Source organism: Gadus macrocephalus, chromosome 16 (assembly GCF_031168955.1).
Source record: "Gadus macrocephalus chromosome 16, ASM3116895v1".
Lineage (NCBI taxonomy): Eukaryota > Metazoa > Chordata > Actinopteri > Gadiformes > Gadidae > Gadus > Gadus macrocephalus.
Window position 1 is genome coordinate 26,518,419 of NC_082397.1, and position 19,640 is coordinate 26,538,058.

General features: G+C 41.6%; 1 protein-coding gene across 2 annotated transcripts in view; it reads left to right on the forward strand.

Moving 5' to 3' along the window:
• The window catches only part of itgav (integrin, alpha V), a 73,496-nt gene that overhangs the window by 31,341 nt on the left and 22,515 nt on the right, over positions 1-19,640 (forward strand). For both annotated transcript variants that reach the window (XM_060076025.1, XM_060076024.1), the window contains exons 11-19: positions 9,810-9,862; positions 10,778-10,853; positions 12,159-12,288; positions 14,081-14,178; positions 15,019-15,112; positions 15,266-15,311; positions 15,574-15,681; positions 16,965-17,020; positions 17,370-17,524. In XM_060076025.1, coding sequence (XP_059932008.1) covers positions 9,810-9,862; positions 10,778-10,853; positions 12,159-12,288; positions 14,081-14,178; positions 15,019-15,112; positions 15,266-15,311; positions 15,574-15,681; positions 16,965-17,020; positions 17,370-17,524 — 816 coding nt within the window. The remainder of the gene's footprint in view (positions 1-9,809; positions 9,863-10,777; positions 10,854-12,158; positions 12,289-14,080; positions 14,179-15,018; positions 15,113-15,265; positions 15,312-15,573; positions 15,682-16,964; positions 17,021-17,369; positions 17,525-19,640) is intronic.

Here is a 19,640-nt window from a genome sequence, read left to right on the forward strand (position 1 = left end):
CAATAAGACATGATTGCGGCTCTTGTCGCTCTCGTCTCTTTCTGCCTATGACAGGCTTGTAGAGCGGGGAGCGACGTAGACTGATAATCCCTCTATAGAAAGTGCACTGGTGTGAATTTGCGCTACGGTATGGATTTTGACGTTACCGTGAGACCGGTGTGACCGGTAGACAGCCGCGTTTACATGGACACTTCTGATCCGATTAGAAGTGGCAGAACAGCTCAATCTGAAGAAAAAATTATCATATATACGGCTCAATCGGAATACAATTCTCTGATCTGAATAGAATTCCATGCGGAATAGAAGAAGTGGTGTAGTCCGCTATAGTCAACATGTATATTCCAATTGGTTTGGGCTGGGTTCGGCTAATTTTTAACTTAGAGAGATGGTATCAGCAGCTGCTGTATTTCGCAATTGGTCAGTCGGTACTTTTATGCATACCGAACTTGACCACTGTCAAGGAAAGTGGATTTTTTGCCTGATTCACGTCTTACTTCTCACTCCGTAAGTCTGGTAACTTATCAACCCCAGCATGTCCGGTTTCTAAGCGAAGTCAACGTCTTTGGTGGACTATTTCTCTGCTGTTTTGGCAAGGAGCCGTGTAATAATGTATAGAACGTCGCCGGTCATTATCGAAAAGAATACCCTTCAGGGCGAAGCAAGACATCTTCGCTTCACATCGCGGTCCGGTTCGCCCTGTCTGGGCTTATTTACCCGATAATGACTGGCGTTCTGTACTATAACATTATCCCTTACATATCATATAAGTCCAGACCAACACAACGGTTGTGTGCGAGAGATATACGAACGTAGGCTTACCACTTTTGTAAATGCCATAGGCCTATATACATATTTATAGGGGCTGCATCCAAATACTATTTTGTTTGTACTTGGGTATCAGGGGTTGACACTAACGGTTGCCCGCTTGCCTGGGGCAACTAAAAATAATATTTGGGCAAGTTGAGATTATTTCTGGTTGCCCGAAAGGGCAAGTGCATTTTTTAGGGTTTGTTCATAGATATTTAAGAGTTTCTAAAAACTGCAAAGCAACCATTCTCTTCCGTAAAATCACACAAAATAGATAGGCCTATATTTGCAATTGATGAGCGCGCTGTCTTCTCTTCTATCGGACAGCGAGTTAACAGACACACAGCGCTACAGCGCAAACATAGCCCCGCCTCCTGTCACTCACTCGCAGTGCGGTCTCTGGCAGTGATTCGGCAATAGTCTCAATGCTCTGTGTGACGGTGTTAGTTAAAGGTTAGCCAATACAACTAGCATCTCAAGTGCAGCGCCGCCACGACCGTTTTAGGTAGAGAAGGTAGACGGAGTAGTGATGGAGGAGTGCAGTTTGGAAGTACTTTAGATTAAAGCAAATTACCAAGGAAAGTCAAATTAATCATTTAAAGGCACCCAGTGCAACTTTCGAGGCTTAAAAATAAACATTCAATTTCTAGTCTTTTTTACACGTAGTAAGTTTCAATAACTCCATACCATTACATACCGACATTTAAGCAGCAAAGATGAGACGTCGTTGTGTGGTGAGAACTGATAATCGATAACAACAACAATGCCGCCATTTCCTTTATTTTTTGTAACCTACAATAAATAAAGCAGGCTTCCAGTCAATGGAAAAATGGCTTCTCCCCACCGGCGATTGTTGTTGTTTACGATTTTCTCTCAGTTCTCACCACACAACGACGTCTCATCTTTGCTCCTTGAATGTCGATATGTAATGGTATGGAGTTATTGAAACTTACTACGTGTAAAAAAGACTAGAAATTAAATGTTTATTTTTCATTGAATGTTTACATAAAGTTGCACTGGGTGCCTTTAAAGTCATATGCAAATGCGGTTTGGGGTTTCATAACTGTGCACATGCACAGCAACAGCGATCTTTTTCACGAAATTGGACCTGCACAAACTATATATTATATGAAAGCTGAGCCTCCGCCAATTCCGACAATCTAAGCCATATCATTCTGGGACTAAAACTCGCAAATAACAATTTTAGAAGAAACTTCCCCTTTTCTTTTAAAAACCAAAAATGAAATTTTAGTCCACAAAGTTGAATCTGATCTCATTAAACCACCATAAACAGATTATCCAGTGGCCAAATTTTGCAACTAAACATGGTGTTTACATTAAATTACTTGGAGAAGGTTTCTTAGGAAAAAGGTTCTTCAGCGCAATCTAGTGGCCATATGTGTATTTGCGAATGTCTGGCTTGGTGTCATTCGATTAAATTTGCCCTGAACTTTAAATAGAGGTTTCAAGTGTCAAAATTGTAAGATATCTACCTGTTTGTGTCTCATAGTACCACAGTGATACCAAGTAGCTTTGCTACTACCTTGGACATTTAGTTATTTACATTTGCATAAAATCCAGATGAAAGCAAAGCATGCAGGTCTACATATAACTGAGCGATAGCTTTAATAGGTTGCAACGGTGGACTGAAATCATTTCATGGCACGTTGTGACCATTTGGTAGCCTAAATAAGTAAACAAAGAAGAAGTTTGTTATCTTTTAAACACGTACTATGGGGAAGCTAACATTCAGCTTCAGTCTGAGCTAGGATGAGTTTTCTGAGTTCCCCAAAATTAGCCCAGGTGCCTCGCAAAAAGAGGCCGGTTCACGATTCTGATTCTGAAGTGAACATTACATTCGGGCAAGTCGAACATGATCTGTACTTGCCCGATGGGAAAGTGCTTTTGAAACCTTAGTGTCAACCCCTGGGTATGCAATGTGTGTTGCCTTCATCGAGATGTTCAGAAGGTGTATATGGCATCTTCTACTGGTCTGTGAAAAGTATTGGGCTTGGTACCTCCTAATCCTTTTGCACTCCCTATGGGGGGATTTTGTATCGACTGTAGTTCGCATCGGTGGTTTGGTTTCACATTGAGCAACCCTAATTTCTTTCTTTATTTCTATTTCTTTTCTCGTTATACTGCTCTGGATTTGTCTGTGACAATAAACACTTTGAATTTGATTTTTTTTTTAATTTGAATACAGTACATTCTGATTGCATGGTAGGAATAGATCTATTCCGATTAGAAATCTAATCGGATCAGAAGTGTCCATGTTAACGCGGCTAGTGTTGTGTGTACCACAATACTACGCGGTACTATTTCATGCAAAACCTTAACACTGTTATAACAATATTAACAAGGTAATTATAACTTAACTTCAACACTGGACACAAAAACTCTCTCCCTCTGACACTCTCTGTCTATGTCTACTTTGTGACATATTGATTAAAAACTAGGGACCAAGTCCCGTTGGGACATCTTGATTAATCCAACTCCTATGGTCTCTCTTGAAGTCGTGCTGGTATTAAAAAATATGGTGAATGTATTAAAAATGGTATTAAAAGGTAGTAAATTCAACTCAAGAATTTCTGTACGAACCCTGATTTAAGATCACGCATCCCGACGTTCAAATCCACTTCCACTAGCCTCATATTGCAATAGATATTATGTCATGACTCGTGATCGAGTAGGCCTAATATTCTTGCACTGCATTTCCTCTACGTGCCGCAAACTGACAAAATCCACCAGAAATGTGTGTACGCCAGACATGAAGTTTGCGTGTAGGACCGCACTTTCTCACGTCAAGCCTGTCTCTGTACATCCGAACGTTTGCGTGAGAAGTGGTGTACGCTACTTTTTTGTGTGTACGCAAGCCCCTGATCTGTAAGTCTGGATGTGTAAATAGCATCCACCTGTAGAGGGCAATATGTGCCACTGTAGACGGCCCGTTTTAGAAGTACACAATAAAACAAGCCTTATGTTGGATAGATTATTAATGGTCCCAGAATAAATATTATATCTAGCATATCTAAAGGATTGCAATTGTAATTTGTAAACATTTTTTCAGCACACGGGTTGTGATGAGGGGTACCAATTTGGAAATTAGGTCTTAAACAACTATACTGTATTCTTTTTTTTACTTTTTTTAACTACTGTGTATCTATTTTATTATTATCGAGTATGTTGAATTACTGTGGAGAATATGGTCTCAGTTAATGGAAAAATCCGCTAGTGAAGGTAGTGGTTCACCCCAACTTGGTGTACCGAGTTGGGAGACATTTCAGTGATGAGAAAATGCTGGATTTGTTCATCTACTGTGTTCGTCATTCAAACAATAAGTAACGCTGCAATGGTAACAGACATTGCACCTTTACTTATTTTTTAGTTAGTTACACAGTAGTTTAAATACAGTATAGTTGTTTGGCCCTCTATTTACAAATTATTCCCCCACATCCAGCTTGTGTGCTTAATTTTTTTTTACAAATGACAATTGCAATCCTTTAGATATGCTAGATATATTATTTATTCTGGGACCATAAATAATCTCTCCGATATAACCATTGTTTTATTGTTTCAATGATTAGTATGGATGATAACAAAGGGGTGTCAGTGTCTTAGGGCCCTATCTTGCACCCAGCGCAATTTACTTTCTACACCATACACCTTTCTATGATACATGTATCGTTGCTAGTTTGCACCCGACGTAAAGCTGATTTTCCTCGCAGCAAACTTGCGCCATAACACTTGCGCCTGGAGAGTCGTGTCGGCAAAAAGTAGAGGCGTGTTCCGGCGCAAATCATACATGTTGCTATTTCACTTATCCCAAAAGCAATTGCGCCAAGGACCGGCAGATACCTGGTCTAAATGCCGTAGCGGATAGCACAGTCGGTGTCGCTATTTTGACGTGCCATGGCAGGTCGGAACTACAACATAAGCTTAAACACACGTAGGCTATACACAGCACAAACATGCAAACGATTAGCCTAATTGAAATATTATGATGTCAAAGATTGTTCATGCGTGTGAAACTGCATAGAAATAGCATGTGGATTGTGGAAACATTTATTTTCCATAGGGGCTGCATGAATGAACACTGCTCTGCCATGCGATAAAATAATAATAACAAAAATAAACTCGAGCAAAGTAGGCTATATCCCAGCCTTCCACAACCAAATCTCGTTTTAGGGTAAATTGTAATGTTGGTTCAATTATTTGGGAAAGAACAGCTGATACAGAGGTAAGAAGTTGTAGTTTTAAAACAATGCATCTGCAAACACCGTACATCAAACACATATTTTCTTGACATAGACATCGTGTACAAGCCCATAACTTTTAGGCTTGATGAGTATTAGATCATGAGAAAACATAGTTTTACCGCGGGTGAGCCCATCTGTTTAAACACTCGCAAACTAAACACGTAACGCATACTACAGTCCATAGCAATGTATATTAACGGGGGGACAAATGCATATTATGAACACAAGTCGAACGATAATTATACAATACTGGTAAGAAACAATGTTTGGCGCATATCATTAAATAGACCCAACAGTTGCGGCCACAGGACTGCATGTCATATATGTGTTAAGTAGTGCTGTCAGTTTAACGCGCTATTAACGGCATTAACGCAAACCAATTTTAACAGCGTTAATTTTTTTATTGTGCGATTAACGCTCTTTTGGCTTGGCAAACGTTGTAGTTTTTTCACCTGCTGTCTAGCAACAACTGGTCGCGTTAGAAAAACTACAACACCATTACGGATCTAGCAACACCGGAAACAAAACAACAAGCACGCCGCCCGAACTTGTTGGGGCAAGCAGGGATACGAAGCGGGTGAAAAACTCCTTAAAAGTGTGTGTGTGTTTGTGTGTCACTCTGTTCAAGCCTGCACGAGAGTTCAATGTTGTCATTAGCTGTTACGTCTTTCTGACCAATCGCAGTTCAAGGACCACCTGGGCTGTACCACTTCAGGAGGAGCCGCTCAGTTACTCCCCTCTAGACAAAATCGACTTGGTTGCGACGCTGACAGTTTGTTAATGTTAAGGCTGTGTTGAGTGAGTGAGAGATTGCGGGCGCACAGCTCAGGTTACCGGACAGCGCTGCAAGGAACTTTTATAAACGCAATATTGTTGTCCAGCAGTAATCAGCCCGACAGCCCAGAAACGTTAACGGCCCACCGTGAATTCTCCTGACTCTCCCAATTACCACTCCGCCACCGTGTGTGCGTGTGTACGTGTGTGTGGGCGTTATTCGATAGCCTGATAATGTGTATAAGCCTACGTACGGTAGGAATATTCATAGTGGTTTAAATAATAAATGTTAGTATTTCCCATCTTTTTTAAGTTTTACTGTAGGTCTACCACTTTCATGCACCTAGCCGATGTCAAGTGGACCGGGTTGAATTCACTGAGGGTCTCTCTTCTTACATCCATCTTAACGAAATATTTTATTACTGTCCTTCTCAACACTCTCTGATCTCGCTAAAAGCCTAGCAGCACGAAATCAAGGGATATTTACGATGTCATTAATCGCGAGTTAACTATGACATTAATGCGATTAACCGAAATTTACATGAAGTCTCAAGTTGTAGAAGAAAACGCTATTCCATGTGTGAATTAGGCCTATTATTTGGCCATAAACTTCCAAAGAAGCGAATGGAAGATTAACGAGGCTATTGGAAGGCTAACGAGGCTAATGTAAGGCTAACGAGGCAAATGGCAGATTAACAAGGCTATTGTAAGGCTATTGGAAGAATACCGAGGGTAATGTAAAGCTAACGAGGCTATTGGAAGGCTAACAAAGCTAAAGTAAGTTTAATGAGGCTATTGGAAGGCTAACGAGGCTAATTGAAGGCTACCGAGGCCAATGGAAGGCTAACGAGGCTATCGGAAGGCATACAAGGCTATTGGAGGGCTACGGAAGCTAATGGAATGCTAACGAGGCTATTCAGTAGCATGTTGAGAAGAAGCCTTTCTGCCCCCCCTTCCTTTTCCTTCACTCCTTTCTGCCCCCCCCTCCTGTTCATTCACTCATTTCTGACCCCCCCTTCTTGTTCATTCATCCTTTCAGCCCCCCCCCCCCCCCTGTTCATTCACTTATTTCAATTTTCACAATATAAGTCTATACTAGTTATTTATTCAAAACATTTTAAGCTGTTACTACTGAATTAAGTTAATATATTAACTAATAACACGTTCATTTGTTATTTTCTAGTCATTCTTCCAAAAGAACAGAGTACCGTTAAAGTACTGATAAGCTGTATGGTTAAAGGCACCCAGTGAAACTTTATGTAAACATTCAATGAAAAATAAACATTCAATTTCTAGTCTTTTTTACACGTACTAAGTTTCAATAACTCCATACCATTACATATCGACATTCAAGGAGCAAAGATGAGACGTTGTTGTGTGGTGAGAACTGATAGAAAATCGTAAACAACAACAATCGCCGGTGGGGAGAAGCCATTTTTCCATTGACTGGAAGCCTGCTTTATTCATTGTAGGTTACAAAAAATAAAGAAAATGGCGGCATTGTTGTTGTTATCGATTTTGTATCAGTTCTCACCACACAACGACGTCTCATCTTTGCTGCTTAAATGTCGGTATGTATTGGTATGGAGTTATTGAAACTTACTACGTGTAAAAAAGACTAGAAATTGAATGTTTATTTTTAAGCCTCGAAAGTTGCACTGGGTGCCTTTAAGAGTAGCCGTTCAGATAGGACCCGTCTCGAGTTCTGACTAAGAAGAATGACCAGACCCCCCTCCTGTTATGTTCCGGGTCAAATTGACCCGTTTTTAAGTTTGAAGATCTAGGAAAAATAGTTAAAAGTATTTTTTCAGTATGAAACTTCTTCTGCTTGCCTTAATTAGTGTAATCAACATATAATATGAAAATAGTTCATCTCACATATTTGCAACCACCCCCTGCATGTTTATATCACATAGATACTGTTCGGGTCAATTTGACCCAGCAGTAAAACTGGAGGTAAAAGGGTGTCAGAAATGTCAGACTAATTCTTTCTTTACAACTGTGAGACATATCAACAAGTGGACACTCAACAGGGGAGGGTCAAAACATATCAAATATTCTCTGCATTACACTCTGTCAGGCAGACCTTGACAAAATGAGCAGCAGAAGCAAATGGATGACAGTCCAGGAGGCTCAGGACTTCATCACTGATCATGACAGTGAAATAGAGGAGGATGTGTCTGAAGACGAAGACGATCTTGAGCTAAATTCAGATTCTAATGAATCTGATTTTGAACCAGATGAGGGAATTGCTATTCCTATTCCTCCTAGCAAGACATTCATGTCAAAACATGGTGAAATACAGTGGTCTTCATCCCCAAATATGCGTCAGGCGAAACTGTCTGCAGAAAACATAATAAAGACAGTGCCAGGGCCCACTAGGATGGCAGTGACGCGTGTGACTGACATCAAGTCAGCTTTTGAGCTGGTCATGCCAAATTCAATACAGAAAATCATTCTGGAAATGACTAATCTATGAGGGAGACGTGTTTTTGGGGAGAAGTGGAAGGAGCTGGACAAAACACATTTAGATGCGTATTTGGGGCTCCTCATCCTGACTGGGGTCTATAAGTCCAAGGATGAATCGACAGCCAGTCTGTGGGATGCAGAGACAGGCAGGGCTATATTTCGAGCCACAATGTCTCTGGAGACTTTTCACATATTCTCCAGAGTAATCAGATTTGATAATCGAGAGACAAAGGCTGATTGACGGGAGAGAGACAAGCTGGCAGCTGTCAGGACATTGTGGGACAAGTGGGTAGAGCAACTTTCACTACTCTATAACCCAGGCCCTAATATCACAGTGGATGAAAGGTTATAATAATAATATTAATAATACATTTAATTTAGATGCGCCTTTCAGGCCTAACCCATAATAAAGTGGTGAAACAAATAAAAGTAAAAGGTTTGAACAAATATCTTTTTTTTTATGAAAAAAACGAGTGAACTATCCTAATTGAACCATTACCTGTTAGAGGTAAGGAACACTATTGCACTAAATCTTGATAGAATAGTTACTAATGGAGTTAGTAATGACATGTTCACCCTAGTTGTTAGGATTTTTTGGGTTTAGGACATCTTTGGGATAATAAACATGCACCGGGTCAAATTGACCCGGGAACACCATTGCTGTTCCTGACAAACGAACATAATCGAGGGTTAATGTCTGCTTGAGCCCTGTTCAGACCCATTACATGAAAATAACCCTGATATACATATCTATATAAATGAATGTATATATATTAGTGCTATCAAGCGCTTAAAATAATTAATCGCGATTAATCACATTAATGCCATAGTTAACTCACGACTAATCGCGAGCAATCGCGATTAATCACAAATGTTTTTTCTATGCTAAATATCCCTTGATTTCTTTGTCCCATTAATTGTTCTCATTTTAATGCTCTTATCAACATGGAGAAGTGCATCGGCTTGCCTTGTGCAAATGTTTTTTTATTGATAACAACATTGGCATATACTGATCAAAGCAGGAAGATACAAAAAAAAGCCTATAGTGCAATTAAACGATGAACATACAAACATACTGCCTTGAACATAGCAGTCAGGCTACTGCTTCTTTGTTTTGAGCCAAAGAAAAAAAAAAGTTTTTTTTTTTTTTTATATGAATTTGCGTTAATCGCGCGATAAAAAAAATTAACGGCGTTAAAATTGGTTTGCGTTAACGCCGTTAATAATGCGTTTAACTGACGGCCCTAATATATATATACACGCATACATACATACATACATATATACACATCCATATATACGTCTTGATCCCTGACTAAATGCTAATGTCAAAGTTTTGTAAAGTTTTGCATGTTATTTTATCACTGCATGTTTTAAATTGGCAAGGATGAAATAAAGTATAACGGTCTCTCTCTCTCTCTCTCTCTCTCTCTCTCTCTCTCTCTCTCTCTCTCTCTCTCTCTCTCTCTCTCTCTCTCTCTCTCTCTCTCTCTCTCTCAGATGGCGGCCTACTTTGGCCACTCTGTAGTTGCTTCTGATGTCAACAACGATGGGTAGGTCTGTCTGTCTCTAGTGAAGTCAATGTGGTAATGGTTTTGTGTTGGTGGAGGTTAATGTGGTGATGGTGTTGTGTCGGTGTGAGGTTAATGTGGTGATGGTGTTGTGTCCGTGTGTAGTTAATGTGGTGATGGTGTTGTGTGTTGATGATGTTGTGTAGGTAGGGGTTAATGTGGTGTTGGTTTTGTGTGTTTTGCCAGTCGGAGGTTAATGTGGTGATGGTGTTGTGTCCGTGTGAGGTTAATTTGGTGATGGTTGGTTCCGTGTGTAGTTAATATGGTGATGGTGTTGTGTCTGGGTGAGGTAAATGTGGTGATGGTGTTGTGTCGGTGTGAGGTTAATGTGGTGATGGTGTTGTGTCCGTGTGTAGTTAATGTGGTGATGGTGTTGTGTGTTGATGATGTTGTGTAGGTAGGGGTTAATGTGGTGTTGGTTTTGTGTGTTTTGCCAGTCGGAGGTTAATGTGGTGATGGTATTGTGTGGTGATGGTGTTGTGTCCGTGTGAGGTTAATTTGGTGATGGTTGGTTCCGTGTGTAGTTAATATGGTGATGGTGTTGTGTCTGGGTGAGGTTAATGTGGTGATGGTGTTGTGTCGGTGTGAGGTTAATGTGGTGATGGTGTTGTGTCCGTGTGTAGTTAATGTGGTGATGGTGTTGTGTGTTTGTTGATGATGTTGTGTAGGTAGGGGTTAATGTGGTGTTGGTTTTGTGTGTTTTGCCAGTCGGAGGTTAATGTGGTGATGGTATTGTGTGGTGATGGTGTTGTGTCCGTGTGAGGTTAATTTGGTGATGGTTGGTTCCGTGTGTAGTTAATATGGTGATGGTGTTGTGGGGCAATGGTGTTGTGTGGTGATGGTGTTGTGTGATGATGGCGATCTGTACCAGGGAGCGTAATGTGTTACGTCTTTCAGGACTGTGGATCTGTTGGTGGGAGCTCCTCTCTTCATGGGCCGAGGCTCGGATGGCAAACTGAGGGAGGTGGGGCAGGTAAGACACACACACACACACACACACACACACACACACACACACACACACACACACACACACACACACACACACATACACATTCAGCTGCTGTAACTGAGTCCTCCCCCCCCTCCCCCATCGCAAAATCAACCAATTCCCCAGGCCTATTCTAGCCGTTGTTTTTGAGGGGGTCCTTGGTTTTTCTCCCCCATCACAATCACTCATTCTGTGGCTTTTCAAAGGACGATGTGGTCCAATTGAACCCCCCCCCCCCCCCCACACACACACACACACCCCCACACACACACACCCCTCTGCTTCCTTCTCCTCTCCCCTCTCTCTTTCGGGTAACCCAGGGCTGCAACAGTTTTTAATTGGAATAGATCGTCTTTTGTCTTCTCAATGTGTGAAGTCCAGCAGAAGTAATGCACGATCCCACACAAACACACACACACGCACGCGTGCGTTTCACACACACACAGGTGCGTTTCACACACACACATTTTCTCAAGCATTTCTGAAGTTCAAGCGCAAGAGAGCTTTATGCTGCGCACCAATAAAACTGCTTAGGATCAGTAAGGGACGCCTCTATGGAGCCAGTTTCCTGCCATAATTCAAACCTGAAAAAAAAAGTTTCAAAGGCTTGTAAGTCTGGGTTTGAAAACTCAACACCTTGTAAAAAAGGTTTTGCAACACTGAAAAAAGAGATTATAACCTGAATAAAATTCAAACAAAAATTCAAACATCTGTAAACATGATTTTGTGTTCTATTTTATCTTCTTCATCATTTTCACCAACACATTTTCAAAGTATTTTTTTTTCACAAACATGTTTTCAAAGTTCAAACAATATCACCAGCGCATTTGCAGAGTTTCAAATCTGGCACTGTTCTAACAGTGTATTACATTGTTTCCCGGTTTTGAAACCTTGTAAATGGGATTTTGCAAACAGGTGTTCATACATTGAGAAATAAGTGTTGAAAGGTTGAATATTTATTTTTAAAAACTTGTAAAGGTGTACGTTTACGCCATTGCAATGTAATTTTTTCAGAACTGACTTTTCGGCACTGACTTTTCAGAGATTTGACCACACAGGCGCAAGCTTTGAGTCATGTGAATATTGGCAGTGTTCTGTCGCGCATTCGTTTTGAAACTCCTGACAGTCAAAGTCTGAAGAAAAAAATAATGTTCCTTGGGGCGGGACCATTTAGCTCTAAACCTATTGGTTGCTCTCGGCCTTGAAAAATTGCCTTGCCCCTAATATCACGAAATTCCAGGCCTGTGTCTGTGTACCGTGGTGTTGAGGGTCAGAGGTGTGTTCCAGGTGTCTGTGTACCTGGGGAGAGGTGGTTTCTCCTTCGGTCCCGCCCAGACGCTGACTGGCTCCGAGATCTATGCCCGCTACGGCTCAGCCATCGCGGCCCTCGGAGACCTGGACATGGACGGATACAACGGTACACACATTACATACATCTGGACACACACTACCCACACACATCTGGATATACACACACTGAATACACACATCTGGATATACACACACTACACACACACCGGGAATTACACACAACTGTATATACACACATATCAGTGTTTCCCGCAGGATTTTTTTCAGCAGCGGTGGTGTGGTCCCCGATCCCTCTAGGGGGGTCCGAAAAAATTTTGTACCCTTTACATTGGAATGCATGAATCTGGTGCACTTTGAGAGGAGAATATGCACTTAAATCCTATTCAAACAGTCCTGTGTATTACTGTAGATGGGATTATTGGTGTTGTAACTTTGCCTTTTGTGTCTTCATTTACAGATTTTTATATTTTTGTATAGTAATATTTAAACAAAAAATGCCACAACGCAAATATAATTTGCACAATTTATTTACAGATTTTTGCCTAATGCTTAAACACTAAACATGGTTGCTATGCCCAAAGCATAACTGTTTTTTACATAAGACACTTTGTTCAAAAATGAAACAATTGGCAAAACACATATTTTTAAATTATAAACCTAACTAAAATTTGAAAAGGACACAGACTCACACACATGAAAAATAAAGCTAATTGAATACCAATCAGTGTGAGCCTTAGCACTACAAATAGACCTCAGGTGACCTCAGCTCCTTTGTGAGACAGTGAGAGTCAGGGGAAGAGGACAAGAGAGCGATGATAAGCTTGTTATTGCTTAAAACACTTCTTCTTAGTCTTGGGAGTCAAAAAGTGATGAGAAAATTATAAAATAAATATAAGTTATACATAATAGAAACTATTCATGATCTTTTAAGAAGTCATTAGGTTTTTTCCCTGCATTTATGCTAATGACCACATGCTTACAGGCGATTAGCATAAATCCCTAACTAAAATACGCGATGAAAACGGATTTTATATGGCAATAAAGAACAACGTCGGATCTAACAGTATGGATTCATTTTTAAAAGTTCCCGAAAATACCTAGGCTATAAATTCCTGACTGGATATAAGCTCCTGTAAAGGCTATGAGTGATTCCAAAAAGAGCGACAACACGCACACACGCACATAGGCCTACACACACACACACAATACTAGAGGAAAAACGGCACGGAGGTTGCGGTTTATAGATGCAATAAAATGATTGGGCTCAGAGGGTTTTTAACACTGGTGGTCATGTAGCGACACATTTTAGCAATTTACTTTCTCTCTCTCTCTGTCTGTCTGTCTGTCTCTCTCTCTCTCTGTCTGTCTCTCTCTTTCCTTCTTTCTTCGATCTTCCGCTTCACTCGCTACTGCTAGAATCAATGTAACTTTGCAACCGTGTAGGGTAGCCTACTGCCAACAACTGCCACACTCGCTGTGTATTTTTCTTCTTTGATGTTGGTTACGTGACGATGTGCCGCGTGCTGCGCAATTGACGTTACGCGCTGTACATTTTCTAAAAGGAGCTACGTAAAAAAAAATAAAATAAAATTAGGAGAAGGATTTTTATTGCAGCGGCGGAGAAAATTCAGCAGCGGCGGCGCGCCGCTGCTGTGTGAACGTGGGGGAAACACTGCATATGTATAGACACATCTGGATACCCACACATCTGTATACACTCACTGTTAATGCACACATCTGGATGTGCACACATCCGGATATATACACATGTGTATACATACACATGTGTGTATATGTACAGATCTGTGAATATTTACAGATGTGTTTTCATCAACAAACACAATACATTGAGAATCCCTGGTCTAAAGTGAGATGTTGATGACCCTCTCTGTCTCCAGATGTGGCGGTGTCATCCCCTTACGGGGGTCCCAAGCAGCATGGGCTGGTCTACATCCATAATGGAGGCCCCGGGGGGCCCTCCCCCTCTGCCTCACAGGTACAGCCCACCCTGTAGGGGTTTCGGTCTGGATTAGGAGGATGTGTGTTCAGTGATTACTTGGGTTATCTACCATAGATTATAGATGATGTATGTATCATAGATTATAGATGGTGAATGTATCATAAATGATAGATGTTGAGTGATGTATAATAGATTATAGATGTTGAATGTATCATAGATTATAGATGTTGAGTGATGTATAATAGATTATAGATGTTGAATGTATCATAGATTATAGATGTTGAATGTATCATAGATTATAGATGTTGAGTGATGTAGTATAGATTATAAATGATGAATGTATCATAGATTATAGATGTTGGTTTATGTATGTATCATAGATTATAGATGATGTATGTTGATGTATAAATTAGGGATGTGCATTTCTGGCAAAAATAGTACCATTCAATATTCGCTGAGTAATTGAACAATATTCGAAAATTGGTCATTCAAGAACCCCCCACGCACGCACACACGCACCTCGTATACACGCACACACAATGACACAGGGGGAGGCTTTTATGATATGTATGAAATCAATCTGTTTATTTCAACAACTGCGTTGTCAACATTCAAAATTATTTCAATGTCAGTTTAGGCAGATAAGCCTACATGCGCCAAAAACTGTCATTATCAAAAAAGTATTCACCACCGGAAGTTGTGAGGGCCCATGCAAGTGAACGGAGCGTTCAACAGCATTGGGAAGAACCGTGTAATAAATAACGATAGTCACATTCATAATTCGATTTTCTATGTGACTCCAACTCTTCGACTATTCGACGATCGTTGCCCATCCCTAGTATAAATGTAGAACGGTAATCTAACCCTTTCCTCCAGGTCCTGCAGGGTGTTTGGGCGTCCAGCTACATGCCTGCTAGCTTTGGCTACGCGATAACTGGCAACACTGATATAGACCGAAACGGATACCCAGGTACACACACACACACACACACACACACACACACACACACACACACACACACACACACACACACACACACACACACACACACACACACACACACACACACACACACACACACACACACACACTATTCAGAATATTCTCTCTCTTGTCCTCCAGATCTTATAGTTGGAGTGTTTGGGGCGGACAAGGCTGTTTTATACAGGTAACCACAGATAGAGTGAGACTCCTCTTATTAACCCCTCGACCTCCTCTGATACCAAAGATCCTGAACTCCTGCTGTCTTAATGCATGCTGTTAGACTTTAGGCCTGCTCCCTCTCTCCTCTCGCCCTCTCCTCGTCTCCTCCCCCTCTCCCTCTCCTCTGACTCTCCTCTCCCCCCCGGGTCACAAAGCAGGTCTGTGTGTCTCTATGGTGTCTCTATTGATGTTTTATTTACTATTTTGTGTGTGTGTGTGGACTCCAGGGCTCGTCCTGTCATCGGTGTGAATGCCACCCTGGACATCACTCCTCAGATCCTCAACGCAGAAGAAAAGAGCTGTACCCTTCCTGGAACTAGCACCAAGGTGTCCTGGTAGGTACACACTAGGGGTGTAACGGTACACAAAAGTCACGGTTCGGTACGTACCTCGGTTTTTAAGTCACGGTACGGTACGGTACGATACGGTACGGTTAATAGTTAAGGGGAATAAAAAAAAAAAAAAAAAAGCAGCACTGAAAACACCAATAAACTTTGTTATGGCATTTCCGTTTCTGAATTCCCAGTGAGCTGGGTTTGTACAGCTCGCTTTTTTTTTTCACAGCAACGGTGATAGTAACACCTGGATGGCGCCTTTTCAAATGCGTGTGCATGTTAAAGTGCTGTAAGTAGACACAGGGAGCCCTATCCATAGCCGGACAGCCTGTTGGAGACCCTCTCCGTAGCTTACGTGCACATCCAATATTTTTAACTATGCGTCGAAACCATGGACCTATTGGTCGACGCAACGGAGACGGCAAGGGCCAATTGCATTGCGTATCCGACATCCCGACTGAGAGCTGCTGATCTTATATCTTATACACTGTATAAGATAGATCGGGCGGCCAATTGCATTGCGTATCCGACATCCCGACTGAGAGCTGCTGAAGGGATTACGGAGTCGGAGTAGCCGACTCGCCGAGCACAGCAGGAGCGAGAAAAAAAATAAAAATAATAGTTTCACTTCTGACACCAATGTAGTGACCTCTCCGGTGACATAATGATGTCGAGTCATTAGTAGTTGAAGGTAGTTTTAATGAACCAAAACCAGGTCACTGAAACCCGTAACGACATAACCAACGGCAGAAAACCGACCCAAAACAAACCCCGGTTACCCCGGCAACCCCCAACACGGTCTCACTCGGGTGCAGGCCCCCACCCTCCTGTTCTTCCAAAGCCCTCCCCCAGCTGACCTAATGATTCGCCCCCACGCTGATTGACAAGAAGAACATTACAATACATGCACATAGAACAACTGGCATAACGGACAACGAAATATAATGCAACACATAACACAAACTATTTAACTGTCCCAGGGTCGCTATATTACTTTGGCTGAACGGTCCGGGTGGAACTCCGACTTCAAGTTTTAAATTCCGTATTGCAAAACAAGCCTTTACATTCACCATATTAACGCTATGTACGCCACATTTACGAACCGCGGTACACCTCTGTAACCGCACCGAAGTGCCTGTACCGTGACGGTTCGGTACAAATACGTGTACCGTTACACCCCTAGTACACACGCACACAGATGCACACACACGCACGCAGACACACACACACAGGCACAGTGTACACATTTGTGTCGTAGTTTGTGAAGGTGTATTGTGGTTCAGTTTTAGGGTGAAGTACTGCCTTGAGGCCGGCGGGATGGGAGCTCCAGCCATCCTGAGTAAGCCTCTCTTCTACAGCCACCATCTCTCCTCCACTCTCTCCGACAGCCACCATCTCTGCTCCACCCTCTCTCCTACGCTCACCGTCTCTCTTTCACTCTCTCGCCTACAGCCATCGTCTCTCCCCCACTCTCTCCTACAACCACCGTCTCTCCTCCACTCTCTCCTAAATCCAGCGTCTCTCCTCCACTCTCTCCTCCACTTTTTCTCCTCCAGCCACCGTCTCTCCTCCACTCTCTCTCTGCCTTCTGTTCTCTGCTTCCTCATCTCTGCCCTACTGAGGCCCTGATGTTGAATGTTGTGTTAACGTCCCTCTGATCTCTAGCCTGACTTGGAATTGGTTGTCAGGTTTCAGGGTGGACCTGGTTCTGGACCGTCTGAAACACAAGGAGGCTACCAAGCGAGTCCTGTTCCTCCACAGCGGAGCCTTCCAGTACGCAAAGAACATGAGCGTGTCCAACCGCCTTGGGTTTGCCTGCGAGGAGCTGGAGGCCTACCTCAAAGTGAGCTCCTGTGAGCACTGCCAACACCTAGCTACTAACACCTAGACGCTAAAACCCAGCCGCTATCATCTAGCTGCTAACACATAGACACCAATAGACACCAATATAGGCCCAATTCGGAAAGTCAAATCTGCTAACCTTTATGCCATCTTTCCTAAACATTTGTGGAAAAAGTCATCGGGTCAAAGCGAGATGAAAAGGTGCTTACTTTCGAACATCGGAAAAGACAGCACTGTTTCGAATGATTCTACTCCACTTTTCCCAACCGACATCATTGCGTGAAGGCGAGTATTGCTGACCTCTACCGTATCTAAAGTGAAACTACATTTTTCCAAAAATGGACTACAACAAGCACTCTTCGATCCATGCGCTCTTGTAGTATTGATTTCAATCAGGTTGTCGCCAACAGTGAGAATCACTTAGGTCTGACTTGGCCAAAGGGAATATTTTAGGCCAACTACATTTTTCCAAAAATGGACTACAACAAGCACTCTTTCGATCCATGCGCTCTTGTCGTATTGATTTCAATCAGGTTGTCGCCAACAGTGAGAATCACTTAGGTCTGACTTGGCCAAAGGGAATATTTTCGGCCACTTGAATCCCAATTCACATGTGAAAAAAAAGAGGCTAAACTTATGTTGATGCTTAAATTAACTGCCCCCAGTAGTCTTTCTTAAATGTGAAGTTGGCATTTTCTTTTCTTCTCTTCTGCTTTACCGCATCGGTCATGCGTCTTGTGCATGAGTCTGTAAACTTTGTCGGTGGCCTGTTGCTTTAAATATCGCTGCTGTGAAGGATTATGGGTTACAAACATCTTGTTTCCTTTCGTAAAGGTTGGTCAGGAGTAACCTATGTTAAAGGTGGGTTAAAAGTTGCATTGAGGCACCTTTCCTAAGGATTTTTAAGAATTCGAACAACCTTTCCTCCAAGTATTTCCTGGTCATCGTCAGGAAAGGAATAAACTGAATCCGTAGAGGCCTAAAGACACTAAAGGCTGATTTATACAACTCCATTAAGTGCTGTACGTAGACACGGAGACCTCTCTCCGTCATCTGGAGACCCTCTCCGTAGCTCTACATGCTCATCCAATATTTTTTAAATATCCGTCGACGCAACAGAGACAGACGGAGACGGCAAGGGCTGTGATTGGTCCACTAACAACATAATTTCCGGAATCACTTTGCACCTTATTTACTTTGCACCTTATTTACTTTGTACCTTGTCTACTTGCACATTAAGGACCAATAAAACACCAAATAAGATTTGTTACGTTTATTTACAGCACTATTTACATGGTTAGTAGTCTGCATATAAAACTATCGAGCGGCGAATTGCATTGCGTATCCAAAATCCTGACGGAGAACTTCGAATGCTTGAGGGGTATCAGTAGTCACAGAGTCGGACCAAGGATTACGGAGTCAAGAGTAGTTTACTTTGGCCTTAACAGATAGACACTAATACATGGCCGCTTACACAGAGCCGATAACATATAGACACTAACACATAGACACTAACACCTAGAAGCTAACAAACAGCCACTAACACATATGCACTAACGCATAGACACTAACACATAAATACTAACACTTGGACACTAACACGTAGACACTATTACATAGACACTATCAAATAGAAACTATCACATAGACACTAACACAGACACTAACACAAAGATACTAACACATAGACACTAAACTATAGACACTAAACTATAGACACTAACACATAGAAACTAGAGCTGTCAAGCGATTAAAATATTTAATCGTGATTAATCGCATTAATGTCATAGTTAACTCGCGATTAATCGCAATTAATCGCAAATTATTTTTCGATGCTAAATATCCCTTGATTTATTTTTCCCATAATTCTTCTCATTTTAATTCTCTTATCAACATGGTGAAGTGCATCGGCTTGCCTTGTGCAAATGATTTTTTATTGATAACAACATTGGCATATACTGATCAAAACAGGACGATACAAAAAAAGAGCCTATAGTGCAATAAAAAGACTGCTTTGAACAAATTTCATTTGAACATAGCAGTCAGGCTACTGCTTCTTTGTTTTGAGCCAAAGAAAAAAAAAAAAAATTATATTTTTATTTTTTTTAAATAAAAGA